Here is a 13,108-nt window from a genome sequence, read left to right on the forward strand (position 1 = left end):
TTAGACAGCAAGGAGCACATCAATCTTCCTGTTGCCCACAAAGCCCAAGGGATTGCTGGGATATAGACAATGCAGGACTCCTTGTCTTAATATTTATGGGTAAAGGAATTGGAGTTGTCTTCCCTTATGGAGAATCAACCATCTCTTTATACATCATCTATAAACAACAACCTTTGTGTAACAATTTTGGGGATCGGGATGGTGTAGTCTTTTATGATTTTGTTGTTTCTACTGTCTGCTGTGCAAAACTATACCACAACATTCCTGGCAGCCCTTTCAGAAGCAGGTTGATCCACCTGGACCCATAGTGAAATACTGTGTGATGGAGATGAGAGGCCACTGACAAGGCCAATGCCATTCCAGAACTGTGCAGCTGCTGCATTTGGGAATGCTGGTAAAACCTACTGTCTTGGGAGCAAATGAGCAGCCAGGCCATTGTCTTGACAGCCTTGTGTCTTAGCTCCAGGAAGAGATGAAGTATTTCTGGCATAAGCTATTAATGGATAAAAAGCATGTTATCTTCATAGATCAGTCTGCAGTGCAATGCGCCAGGGCAAAGATGAGCAAGAAGTGCTTCAGAAAAGAGGGGGAGGGGGTCAGGAAACAAAGAATTGAGCCAACTGGGGTCTGTACCTTATATTTTTACTGGCAGAAACAGCTATAGTTTTTTGCAAAGCTTCAGAGTTCTCAACTTACTGTGAATAACTCTTGGATCAAACTATCAAAATGCAGTTTTAAAAACTCAAGAGATTTAGTATACGGAAATTATTATGGCATACACCAGACAATCCCAAGATTTGTTTTAAAACTTCAGGGTCCTATAAACACTCTTCTGCTGTCTTGGTATTTGTACTCTCTAACTAAGTGTCCATGAAAGATATGGGGCATGATTTTAGTGTTTATCTGTCTAAGTTCTTATTCCACTTCCATTATATCAGTATCACTTGATCACTGCACTTATTAGTAAGCTCTTGTTATTATGTGGTCATTTGTTCCACTTTTTCCACACTGCATTCATTCCCTGTGTTGAAAGCATTTTTTCAAAGGAGAAGAAAGGGGTCTGCTAAAAAGCAGTAACTTTTTTTTGCATAACAATCAATAAGTAATTATGTATTCATTTTTATTTTATTTAAAGATAAAAGTAGAGAGAGGAGGAGAAGAAAGCCTCTTTAGCCTTAAGGAACACATGAAAGTGTGTTGCTATAATTATTTTAATGGAAATATACAGAAGAAGCCAGAAGTATTTGTTAGTGATAAAGAAAAGAAACAACCCAGCTCTGTGTTTGCATTCTGTTAAGGTCAAGGAATTTTTTTTCCATATTATTCTTTAAACAAAATTTTAAAATAGATGCATGTAATGCATAAATTAAATATTATAAAACTAAATAGCCTGAGAACCAAATAGCCATTTCACATATACTTATTCACATCAGTTCCTTTTTGGCCAGCGGGAGTACAGTGGTGTAGGATCAGTTCTTGATTTGTCAAGGTCAGGCATCTAAAGAGTATGTAAAAATCATACATTTGCAAGGAAAGACAATCCTTTAAATGCTAGCAGAGGCTGGTGACATATGAAAGTGGATAGGCAAAACTGTCACAGGTCCAAGACCAGAGCCAGTTCAGAGCATCTGGTAATGATCACAGAGTGTTAAACTTGCATCTGCCTGTGACACAGAGCCTTGTCTGTCAACTGGAATCCTGAGTATCAAGTTGCACAAACAAATGCAGATTTTAAGATCACTTATAAGGTGGCTACTTTGCAAGCTCCATTCTCTGTCTTCAACTCTAGTGCAGCATCAAACATTCCAGAGGACAGGTGGCTATTTTATTTGAACAGTGCAAAAAATATATTACTTGGAGTTTCTCCTACATGCCTTTCTCTCTATATATATGCATATATTATTCAGCTGCAAACAAACATCATCTGTTTTACAAATCTGTAAATTATAAGGATAGTATTGAACAGTAACTACATATTTATCTAAAAAAAGTTCTCATAGTGTTGCAATAAATATAAGTAATTAGAGCTTTTGGAAGAAATACCAGGCAAAATTATGAAGCAATGCAAAACATCCTCTTCAGGTTTTCAAAAAAATCAATTTAGTAAAACAAGATATGGACTGATTCTCTGATTGTAATGACTTTGAAATAGAGCTTTTTTATGTGTAGCAGGTCAGGAAATTCACATCTTAATAAGACACCCATTGTATATGTGAATCAGTTTGACTAATATTCTTCCTGTTTTCCAAATTTTTGCTTATGTTGGTCTTTTCTAGTTAACAGAACCACACAATTTAAAATCTAGTACCTTGTTCAGATTTACTCATCTGCAGATATAATATGTATTCCCTTTGATACTATAGTAAACTGATGCCAAATTGGCAACTGTGCCCCAACATTGTGTCCCAACATTTCCATCCAGTAATAGTGGTAGTTGTTCAAAAATGCCACATTGTGGCATTTTATTTGGTAAACCAGCAAGGAATAAAAACTGTGTGTGCAGTAACATAACCTCACTAATATGTAAAGCCTTTATCAGAGCTCCTGCTGAAGGTCTTTTCTGACATGCATCAGGGTAGGGTTTCAGCAATTAAACACGTGAAGAGAGGACTCCAGATATTACGAGGGTTTGTGCATGTACATGGCTCTGCCCTCAGAAGGGCACAGAGCCTGTGTAACTTCTGTCCTCCCATCAGCTTTTGGGGTTCCTTTTTGGTGACATAAACTCAGGACATGAATATGAAACACTCTAGTACTACTCTCAGCTCAGACTGAGGAGATTTACCAGGCAAAGATAAAGCCAAAACCTGGAAATAGCTGCAGGCTGGCAAGTTAAATAGAGCTTCCTCTCTAAACAGGCTGCATCAAACAGATTCAAAGCTATTTGTAGCCTTAATTTTTTGGAAATTAAAAGCTGCTTGAAGTGGAACTTACATTGAAGCTGCTTACTGAAAAGCTCTGTCTAATACTTTTGTTGCTTTATCAGTTTGCTCTGGGAAAACAGTTGTTTAATATGTTATATGGAGATCAGCTTTGACAGTATTCTGTTAATGCAGGTTTCAGAGCAGATAGCAGCTGAGGCAAGAATGTTTTGTAGGAAAAGTTACCTCATAACAGAGTCCTACATAGCTAAGTTTTGTAGTTAGATTTATATGCTGAGAAATCAAGTAATCACTGCTGTTTCATACAAGTGTCTCCAAAGCTTGGATTTAACTGGATCATATCAACTGAGGGACAAGAAACAGAAACAGCTTTCTAAAGCTGGAAAAAACACGACAGGGTAGGAACACAGTACAGGAAGAAATTATGTGTGATGCACATGGCATCTGATTTCAATATGATGACTTTTTCTGCCCTCTTTGAATATGTATCTGAAGTATGCCATTTGTTTTTATGTCCATGGATTGCCTTGTTATTAAATTAAACATGACCTCTGCATTTCTATCAACCTTAGAAAGAACTGCTGCTTTTGTAACTTTATAGATGCTTTTGTCAAGTATATTTATAGCCTATTTATTCAAATAGTTCATATTATCTTCAAAAGATGTTCCAGAAAGTCTGGCACCTTGCAGTAGCTTTGTACCTTCGCTGTAATTTAAATGAAGAGTTTGAAGATGATCATTTCTTTTCTGCTCTCTGAGATACAATCTTTCTGTCCTTACCCCTATCTATTTCTTCCCTGGTATTTTGGCTGCCAGTTTTAGTTCCTTGGACAGCACTGTGGCCTTTGAAGTCAGAAGAAGAATGTATCTTTCCACATGATCAATAGGCATTTGGCCACCACATATCCACAACACTATTTTTAAAAATAATTACAGAAGTTTCTCCTGAGAAATAGGAAAATAAATTCTTGTATGGCTAGGCATTCATCAGATGAGGCTGAGATAAGCAGATGAAATAGGAGGGCTGGATCAAACTGCTACAGCATTAAATTTTTATCCTTTTACTTTAACATTTTTTGTTAGATGAGTTAACACTTGGCCCATTTGTACTCTATATTTAGGTTTGGGGTTTTTTTTTATTTTAATATATTCTTCCTTTTCTCAGTTGCTAATAGAAAGTAGTGAAATGCCAACATCTCCCCTTGCATTGTAGCCTTTTCAGATGTATATTCAAGCAGACACATCTTGTCCAGGGAAATGCTATGGCTCTGACAGCCAAAGATCCACAGGCTCAGCTTTAGTCAGGAAGTTTTAGGGGAATAAGAGGCAAATGCAAACTGGGGGAAGGAGGGGAGGAAGCATGAGAAAAATGAAGTTGGGGCTCATTTAAAGAAAAAAAATCTCTACACTGTGTGAGATTCAGAGTACAGACAGAACTGGCAGTGAAAGCCTGACTGATGGAAAAGTTAGGAAAATGGGCACATTGTTAAAATTACTGCACATGGTCATAGGTGGTAAACAGGGAATGAGTTATTTATGTCTACTAAAAAATTAACACATCTGATAGCACACTTTTCCTACTGTGAGCACATGTAGTGATGCACTAATGAAGAAGATTAATTATGACTGCAGTGTTTCTTTTCAGAGAGGGCTACAGAGAGAGAAATTTACTAGAGAGATATATTATGCAGCTATGACCTGCTTGAAAGGCAACAAGAATGTATGTTGTATTTACCTAATAAAATACATGTCCTTTTTTTATTAAAAGCATTTAGTTGAAAAAAAAATGCTCTAATCATAAATTGGATTTTTCCCATTTTATGTAATTCTCATTTATTTCATTTAATGGAGGCTAGAGATATCACATCTGCATAATTTTACAGATAAAAAATTATGCAGTTTTCAGTGTAACTTTTGTAAAAATAAGGATTTAGTAATTAATTACTTTAAGGATGAATAAGACTACAGTAAGGACTGCGAAAATATATAGCTGTTTGTAATAAGGAGCAAGCACCCGGAATATGTGGGATAGTGGAATATAGAGGGAAGAAATATGGCAGTCAGTGGAATGGAATGGAATGGAATGGAATGGAATGGAATGGAATGGAATGGAATGGAATGGAATGGAATGGAATGGAATATTTTTAGTCGGAAGGGACCTATAAGTCCAGCTGCCTTCCCACCTCAGGGCTGACTATTAGGGGCATTGTCCAAATTTCTTTTAAATATTGACAGGCTTGGGGCTTTAACCACCTCTCTAGGAAACCTCTTTCAGTGTTTCACCAATTTCTCAGCGAGGAAGTGGTTCCTAAAGTCCAGTCTAAAGCTCCCCTGATGCTGCTTTGACCCATTCCCATATGTCCCGTCACTGGATCCCAGGTAGAAGAGTTCAGTAATTTCCTCTCCACTCCCCCTCCTCAGGAAGCTGCAGAGAGCAACGAGGTCACACCTCAGCCTATTTTTCTCCAAATTGGACAAACCCAAAATCCTTAGTCGCTCCTCCACAGGACATACATTCCAGCCCTTCCTCCAGCTTTGTTCCTCTCCTCTGGATATATTTGAGTACCTTAACGTCCACCTTGAACTGTGGGCCCCAGGCTGATTATGCAGTGATTATTGCACCCTGACAATGTAGATTATGTCTCTTAACTGAACCTCCTTGCCTGCTTCAGTTATCAATGTAAAGGGTTATGAATAGTCACAAAAAATAGAGAAACAACCAAAAAAAACCCAAAAAAAACCCCACAAAACCAAAGCAAACAATCACCAAAAACAAACCAACAGGAAAAACAAAAACAAAAACAAAAACCAACCCAGCAAACAAAACTGGAAAAAAACAAACCCAAACCAGTGAAAAGTGTGAAAATTGAACCAAAACTTATGGCTAAGAATTTGTGATTCCCGGCACTATTTTTCTTGAGCCTTTATTGTTATTCCTGTATGAGACAAGCTTATCTAGAGGGAATTCCTTAAGGCAAATGCTGCCATCTAGAGAGAAGCAGAATGAAAGTGCATGATCTAAGTGATACAATTTTCATGTGCAGAGAGACCCAGGAGCAGCTGGACACAGAATATCCACAGAATGGACTGCAGTGACAGAGATGGGAGCCATTGGGATGTATTTTCAACAGCTGTTGACAGAAAATATTCAGGTAACTCGAACAGACACTGAGCAAAAAAACACTGAGGAAATCCTGACAAAGGATTTTGAGTATGTATCAAAGATACTGAATAGGCATTTAACTTCTTAGCCACTTAAAATAATTTCATGTTGCACATTTTTTTTCTCGGTGTTTCCTTTTTTCTGAGAAAAGCTGTCACTCTAAATTTATTTGGTTTAAAGGAAGAAATGCCAAAGAAGCTTGTATTATATGCAATTTATTGTTTATCTGCCTTATTTTTAACACCACAAAGCATCTGTTTACTCTTCAGCTGGTTTTGAGAATTAGGATTGCAAAATTCAAATAGAAGGACAAACACAAAGAAACCACTGAAAATACCTGAAAGACAAGGAAGAAAAGTGAGGATTTACCTTGTCTCAGTATAGTATGTGTGCAGCTAAATAAACATCCCAGTGTGTTCAAAGACTGAGCTATACATGTTAAGCCTGAATGGGAAAAATGAATTCTTGTAGGTGCTTTCAAAACTCTACTAGCAATAGCATTTCTCTGGGTATAATGGAGATGAGTCATTATGAGCTAGTGACTTAGAAGAGCCTGCAAATAGTACTGCACATGTTCAGCCTTGTTGTGCCCATTCATTTCACTGAAATTATTTGTACAGTTCACTATGTTACTCAGAGTTCCAGTTTGAAAGCTTCAAAGGAATAAAAATAAGGATACTTACTTTTTTTTCAGGCAGATGTGTTTCAATGCCAGTGTGTAAAACTATGCAAGGAGTTCACAAGGTCTCTGTGCAGATTATTTTTAATTACCACTTTTCTTTAATGTGTTGTGCTGTTAATGGCTATTTGTGTGTTGTCTTGCTAATGATGTGGTTAAGTAGCATGTGAGAAGGAAAATAAAGCAAATTGTCTGCATTCAAACAACATTTGCAGGCTGAGACTTTAGAATAGCTTAGCTGCTTCTCCCTGTGGGGTGTGTTGCAAGTGGAAAAGAGCTATAGTAGGGCCCTGTTTTTTTTCCAATATATGCGTGTTTACACGGCAGGTAGTTGGTATTTTCATCTGAAAATTCTGAAGCAGCTGGAGGCACTTTGAAGAAATACCACTAGTAGTTCCTTTATTTTAGGTATATTTATAACATATATAATGTTAACAGGTTCTGTGTGCCTTGGGATTTGCTGTGATTTCTGGAAAGATGCTTGGGTTTTGTGCAAACTGATAATGTAAAGATCTTCAGAGCTCTGTAATGAACTCAAAGAAAATAATTTTGTAAAACAATACTGGTTTTAAGTATTATTTGACAAGTGGGACATTTTCCTAGTGTTTGTAATGCATATTGGCATCAGTAATACCTTCCACCTGGAAACTTTTTCACCCTTCATATTTCACATCAAAATTCTCTAGTATGACTATATGGTAAATTGCTCAAGCATACACAACATGATGGAGTCAGAGAAAGGCTAGTTCTGCCCTATACCATAAAATATTCTGAAATTGCAGAACAGATTCTTTTTTTTGTTGCCACACTTATTCCACTTATTTGATACTGACATTTCAATCCCAAAACCTTGACAGCTAACCTTATTCTTTGTTTGTTCTTTCAGTCATGAGGTTAGCTGAGTTTTAAGCACCAGACTTGGGAACTGTTGCAACCCAAAAGCAATGCTTACCAGCCATTTTTATTTCATTGGTGAGGAGGCTTCAGGTTTAAAGCACTACAGGAAGCTCAGCCTGTCCCTTTAAATACACCAAAAACACAGTAAGTTTTAAAATATATTTTCTTTCTGGCTGCCACAGAGGATTAGAGAAATGAAATATGCTTTTCATAGTAATGCAAGGGCATGTTTTGAAGTGACAGTTCCATATGTTACAACAACCAAAAAAAAAAAGAGGGAGGGGTTGAGGGAAGAAAATCACAGATGCCTGAAAATGATGGGGTAGCTTGTGAGTTTCCACAAACATGTGTAAATTTTCCAAAGGCAAATTCCTGACTTCTTTTTAAATGCCCACAAGTGACTTCTGTTCTCTAGCATACGGTAGTGCCTTTGAAAAACTTCAGCCTTCCAGAATGCCAGTGATGTAAATAGAATTCTGCATTCCTACAATGAAATATTTTTGCTCTTAATTAGGGTTATTTCCTTTTCCAGCTCCTCTTCTTGCAGTTCTTCACTGTGATAGGGTCACTTCCCTATAATGACCAGGGAGGTGCATTTTAGAAAAAAAACACAGAATAATAGTTACAATAGATTAAGAATGAGTTTAAAGCAAGTAAAAGTTAACTGATAAATTTGACAAGGAAATACAGGTTCTTCCAGGATTAGAAACTCTTAAGGATTGGCTTTGTTTTGGTTTGGGTTTTTTGGCAGTTTGGTGTTCTTTTTCTGTGAGTTTTTTTTTTATTTTGTGTCTCTTAGTGTATTATTAGAATGGTTAGAATTAGGTTTATTACTTCAGAATGAAAAGTATCTATGTCTTCCACCATTAGAATTCTTATTGGTGGTCATGAGGAGCATGATGAAACAGCAGGGAAAGGGCTGGACAGGGAATGAGATTCGGGTCTCTGAGCCAGTCCTGTTCGCATGGGTAAAATTATTCCGGGGAGGCTGCTGTTAGGGGTGGGCTTGAGAGACAAGAAGGAAGCAGTGTCTGTTAATCTGTGTGGGCATCTGGATTTTGCTCAAAAGTCTCTTTAGATGAAAACTGCACAGTATATGCTACTTTTTTTTTTTTTCAATGCAAATACAAGGGGGTGAAAGTTGCATGGATTTTGAATGCCTAAGATTCATTCCATTACAGAATGCAAACTTGGTATCACAAGACACCAAAATTCCTCACAGATTTAGTAAACTGCAGCTTCATTATCCATATTTTCAAATGTATTTTGAAACAGCTTTCCAGAAAAGCCAGTATCACCTGGAATACAGTTTATGTTAAAACCTGCACTGAGATGTCTTATTTCTGATATCTCTGGACTGCTGATAGATTGGAGATGGCACAAATCTAGGCACACTACATTCCAAACAAATTCAGGACAAAATTTTATTTAATTGAGATTTTCTAGAAATGATGAGCTTGGAATTAAATTTATAGCACATTCAAGTTTAGATGATCATACAACAGTATAAAAAAAACCCACAATTTATTTTCTGCCACACTCACTGGTCATATCTTCGCCTTTTAAGCAACTTTTTGCTCAAAACAACTGAACATGTACAGTGCAAATAAATAGATATAGGCATGCACGAGTGCTCATGTAAGCTGGACAAAGTACAACTGCCAAATGCATCTGGCATAGCAGGCAGCAATATCAGTAAGTTTTCTCTCTCTCACCTTTTCCAGAAGAGCTTGCTGTATACAGATCAGCCTTTCCCTTCTCTTTGTTTCTTTTCAAGTTAAAAGACAATACATTCACTTCATTCCTGCAAGTGTCTGTTTAGGCTTCATAAATGTGGGCTCCTCTTACTTTAGCAGTTCTAGATTACAGTCCTGTTGGGGTTTTATTTTCATTCACTAGTATATTACAATAGTAATATTCTTCCTTTTTTCCCTTTAAATAAGCTGTTTGCAGCCCATGCCTTGATCTGTTCTAGGCATTCAAACTTAATCTGTTCATAAGTATGGAACATTTAAAAACAGATGAATGGAATCAAAAGATCTTTTTAATAGTGATTTGTAAATGGATGTTTTGCAGGAACATACTGCTAGTCGTCATATTATTGTGTACTATGTTCCTTTGTGTATTTATCACAAAATAGAAATCCATGCAAATTCAGTGATACTAAACAGCAATGAAGTGCTACAAGAACAATGGTAGTTTGTAATCACTTTTTCATACACAGTGTGACTGGACCATAATGTAGTTTTGAGGTCTTAAGTGAAACTGCAGGGAGAAATGAGTTATTGCAGGATCTGGAAGCTGATGAAGACCGGAGCTAAAGAAATTTTATTTTGGAACAAGCAGTAAAAAAATCTGACTAGCTGAGACATTGATTTTATTTTGTGTAAAAGATGGCATCCCCAGGATATAAATTCCTAGCACTATTCCAAAGTGCTTGGTTGAATACTGACACATAGGGAAATCTTCCAACAAATCAATGCCAAGAACATCTATCTCATCAGACATAAGCATGCCTTGGTTTATAACCACTTTCTGTGACATGGTTTGGGCCCACTTTTTCTGCTGATTTGTTCTACTTTGTATATTGACCCATTTTGTCTGTAGTAGATTCTTGACAGGGGGGATTATGACCTACACCATTGTGTAACAAAATTATTCCACTCTGTCAGATAATGATGATCACAAAGTGACCTACCACAAAGGTTGTGATAGGAGTACTTCACCACTCTCTGGAAAATGTGACAAGGAGTGAATTGTTGACATGTTTCAAAAGACTCAACTCTTTCTTCTGAAAAACAAAATAATAATCTGTAAAATCCAAAAGAGTATTCTATTTTCTGCAAACCAATGAGTTTGTCCTGTGTGTTGAACTATGCCCCCAATCACTCCTAAACCATTGTTGTTGCCTGATTTGATTGTTCATTGACCTATGCTTGGCTTCTGTTTGTGCTGTCTGGGCTTAATGTTTGGTTTCCATCTATCATGATACTACCTTTCTCCTGAATGATAAACTCTGCATTCAGCTAATAGAGCTATAAAAATTAACCTAGTTAACTTTTATTGGCTTGTTTTGGTCAACTACAAAGAGAGTGCGACAAGACGCACCCTGACCTGAGCACCTTCATCATCAACTTGTGGCATGTGACCTGCCTGCTATATGCCAGATAGTTATAGCTGACCTCCAAATACTATTTTCAAAGACCCATGCATTAGGTAGTCTTTCACTTGTAGTAAAACTGAAATTGGAAGTGGATGAGCTGTAAGTTCCATGGCCTACAAAATAGACCAGGTAGTGTAGCTGTGGAGCTGGACATAGCTTCCTATATGGCACAGAAGGGTACTTTCACAAACCGCAATAAACAACCTATTTCTCTTTGGACTTACTGTCCATTCTCATCTGGAAGGCAAATATTGAATTCACAGAGTAGGACTTGTCTGACCATGCTCAGGTGTGTACATCTAACCTGGTTGCTGCTGGCAGTCTGTGCGCTCAGAGCAAAGTGCAGTGCTGGCTACCTCAGTCTGAAATAGTTGTTGAAATAGATCAGATGAATAATTGTCTGTAACTCTTTACAGACTTTACAGAAAAAGTCAGTGGTCTGCTGGGACTCCCATCTCCAGTGTGGTCACCTGAAATTTGGTGAACTGGATTCTATTAATTAGTCCTTTGTTAGGTCTGTTAAGACAGCCCTCAAGGTATATGGCTGCTGTGAAAATGCCTTTAGAGTCTGCTGAATTTTTTCCCTTAATTAAGCAAAGCTGCCTCTCTTTCATAACATAAACCATAGTTTTTGTTTTATTCTTTTCCAGACACATCTTTTTAATACCTAAATTAGAAGTGCTTTCAGCCTCCTCTAAATATGGCTCCAGTATTCCAAAACATGTAAATTAGCAGTGCTTTCAGGTTTCTTTAAATTTGCAGAGCAGGACTGGTATGCAAAGAAGTAAGCTGTGTTCTGTGGATCATTCAACTACCTACACATACCTTAACTTAATGCCTGGCCACTAAACACAATCTCAGGGTCTGGCCTGTACTAGCCACTGTTTCTCACGTTTCAGAATAGATTTCCTTTCAATTTTTAGTTTAAATCCTGCTACAGATACTCTCTCCTGACAACTGAATTAAGAGAATTTCTGGAGGCGGGAATCCAAGTTTGCCAAAATGCAGACAAACTTCAAATCCCTTCCTGCTAGCTTCTCGAGGCAAGAATCACATTGCTGGGGAAAAAAATATGTTGCCTATATATTGTATTTCAGAATTTAATTCTGAATTGTTCTACTATTTACAAGTATGAATTTAGAGATGGATATAACTGGATCTAAAGATTGAGAAAGAAAAGCACAATTGGTGGTAGAAAATGCTGGATGTCATTTAAACATATTTCTAAAAAAAGTAGCTAAAAGCAGCTAAAATTATTAATTTAAGCAATCTCTGTGTAAAAGATGGTTAATGCAACCATGGAAATAAATTCATAACATGTTTACAAAGAAAAAGCTAATATGCTGGATTTAAGTGAGAGGTTTTTGCAGCTTTCAGAAATTCTAGGAGATGAATTTAAAATTGATTTGAAAAGTGCTGTAATTATTATTCACATCCAGGTAAATGGACATTAACTAACTTAAAAATAACTTCTATCTACCATAGTTTTCTCAGACATTTTTCTAGTTTGTGGTGAATTGATGTGTAGCTCTGCAATCATATATTGTTCAGCAGACTCATAGAGCTATCATGTTAAACAACACAGTCTGTTTCAACCTGTCTCAGAAATTAAAATTTTATTTCCTCTGTTACAAAGGAAAATACATGTAATTCTTAGGAAATTATAAAATAGAGGCTTCAATTGCAAAATGAGCACGAACACACACACAAAATTAAATTGCAGATTTCTATGACTTTTCCTTAGTGTCCCGACTTTAATGCAGAGAGGAACGCACTTTTCCCACTAAATAACCCTATTCTCCCATTCCCTCCTTCCCCCCTGCCCAGCATTGCCACATGTATCTGCAGTTTGATGGCATCATTCCAGAGAGCGATGAACAGGTCAGATCAGCAACCAACTTTTTATCCATTGACATACAGACTGACTGATGGAAACTTCTAACAACCTTAAGACTTTAAGCCTCAGTACAAGAGTTTACATCAGACCCTTCACAGAAGGGAAAAGCCGTTTAATCCCAGAAACTGTTAAAACTTCCCACAAGACAAAATAAACTACCATGGTATAGTGCTTGTGTATCCTATTTATTATTTCTAAACAATTCACTATGAAAGATAATAAACTTAGTTCTCTGTGTGTTTTTTTCTATTTAATCTGGCATTGGTACTTGAGTGATCTGCTTCAGATGGCAAGACCTTTATTCTCTGCCACTGATAGATTTTGCTCTGAATGCCTTCACTTGTCAAGTAGTGCTGGGAATCTTGCTCCCTCATTTCACTGCAAGAGGGAGATCTTTAAAACTTGTGTAATTCTTTGTCGCAAGTTC

At 37.0% G+C, this 13,108-nt stretch overlaps 1 protein-coding gene across 1 annotated transcript in view; it reads left to right on the forward strand.

Annotated features, from left to right (window-relative positions):
• LOC128787462 (uncharacterized) overlaps nucleotides 1-12,819 on the forward strand; it is a 93,121-nt gene extending 80,302 nt beyond the window's left edge. Inside the window, exons 4-5 of the mRNA XM_053941624.1 lie at nucleotides 5,927-6,034; nucleotides 12,612-12,819. Coding sequence (XP_053797599.1) covers nucleotides 5,927-6,034; nucleotides 12,612-12,713 — 210 coding nt within the window. The 3' untranslated portion in view covers nucleotides 12,714-12,819. The remainder of the gene's footprint in view (nucleotides 1-5,926; nucleotides 6,035-12,611) is intronic.
• The last annotated feature ends 289 nt before the right edge of the window (nucleotides 12,820-13,108 follow it).

Source organism: Vidua chalybeata, chromosome 4 (assembly GCF_026979565.1).
Source record: "Vidua chalybeata isolate OUT-0048 chromosome 4, bVidCha1 merged haplotype, whole genome shotgun sequence".
Taxonomy (NCBI): Eukaryota; Metazoa; Chordata; class Aves; order Passeriformes; family Viduidae; genus Vidua; species Vidua chalybeata.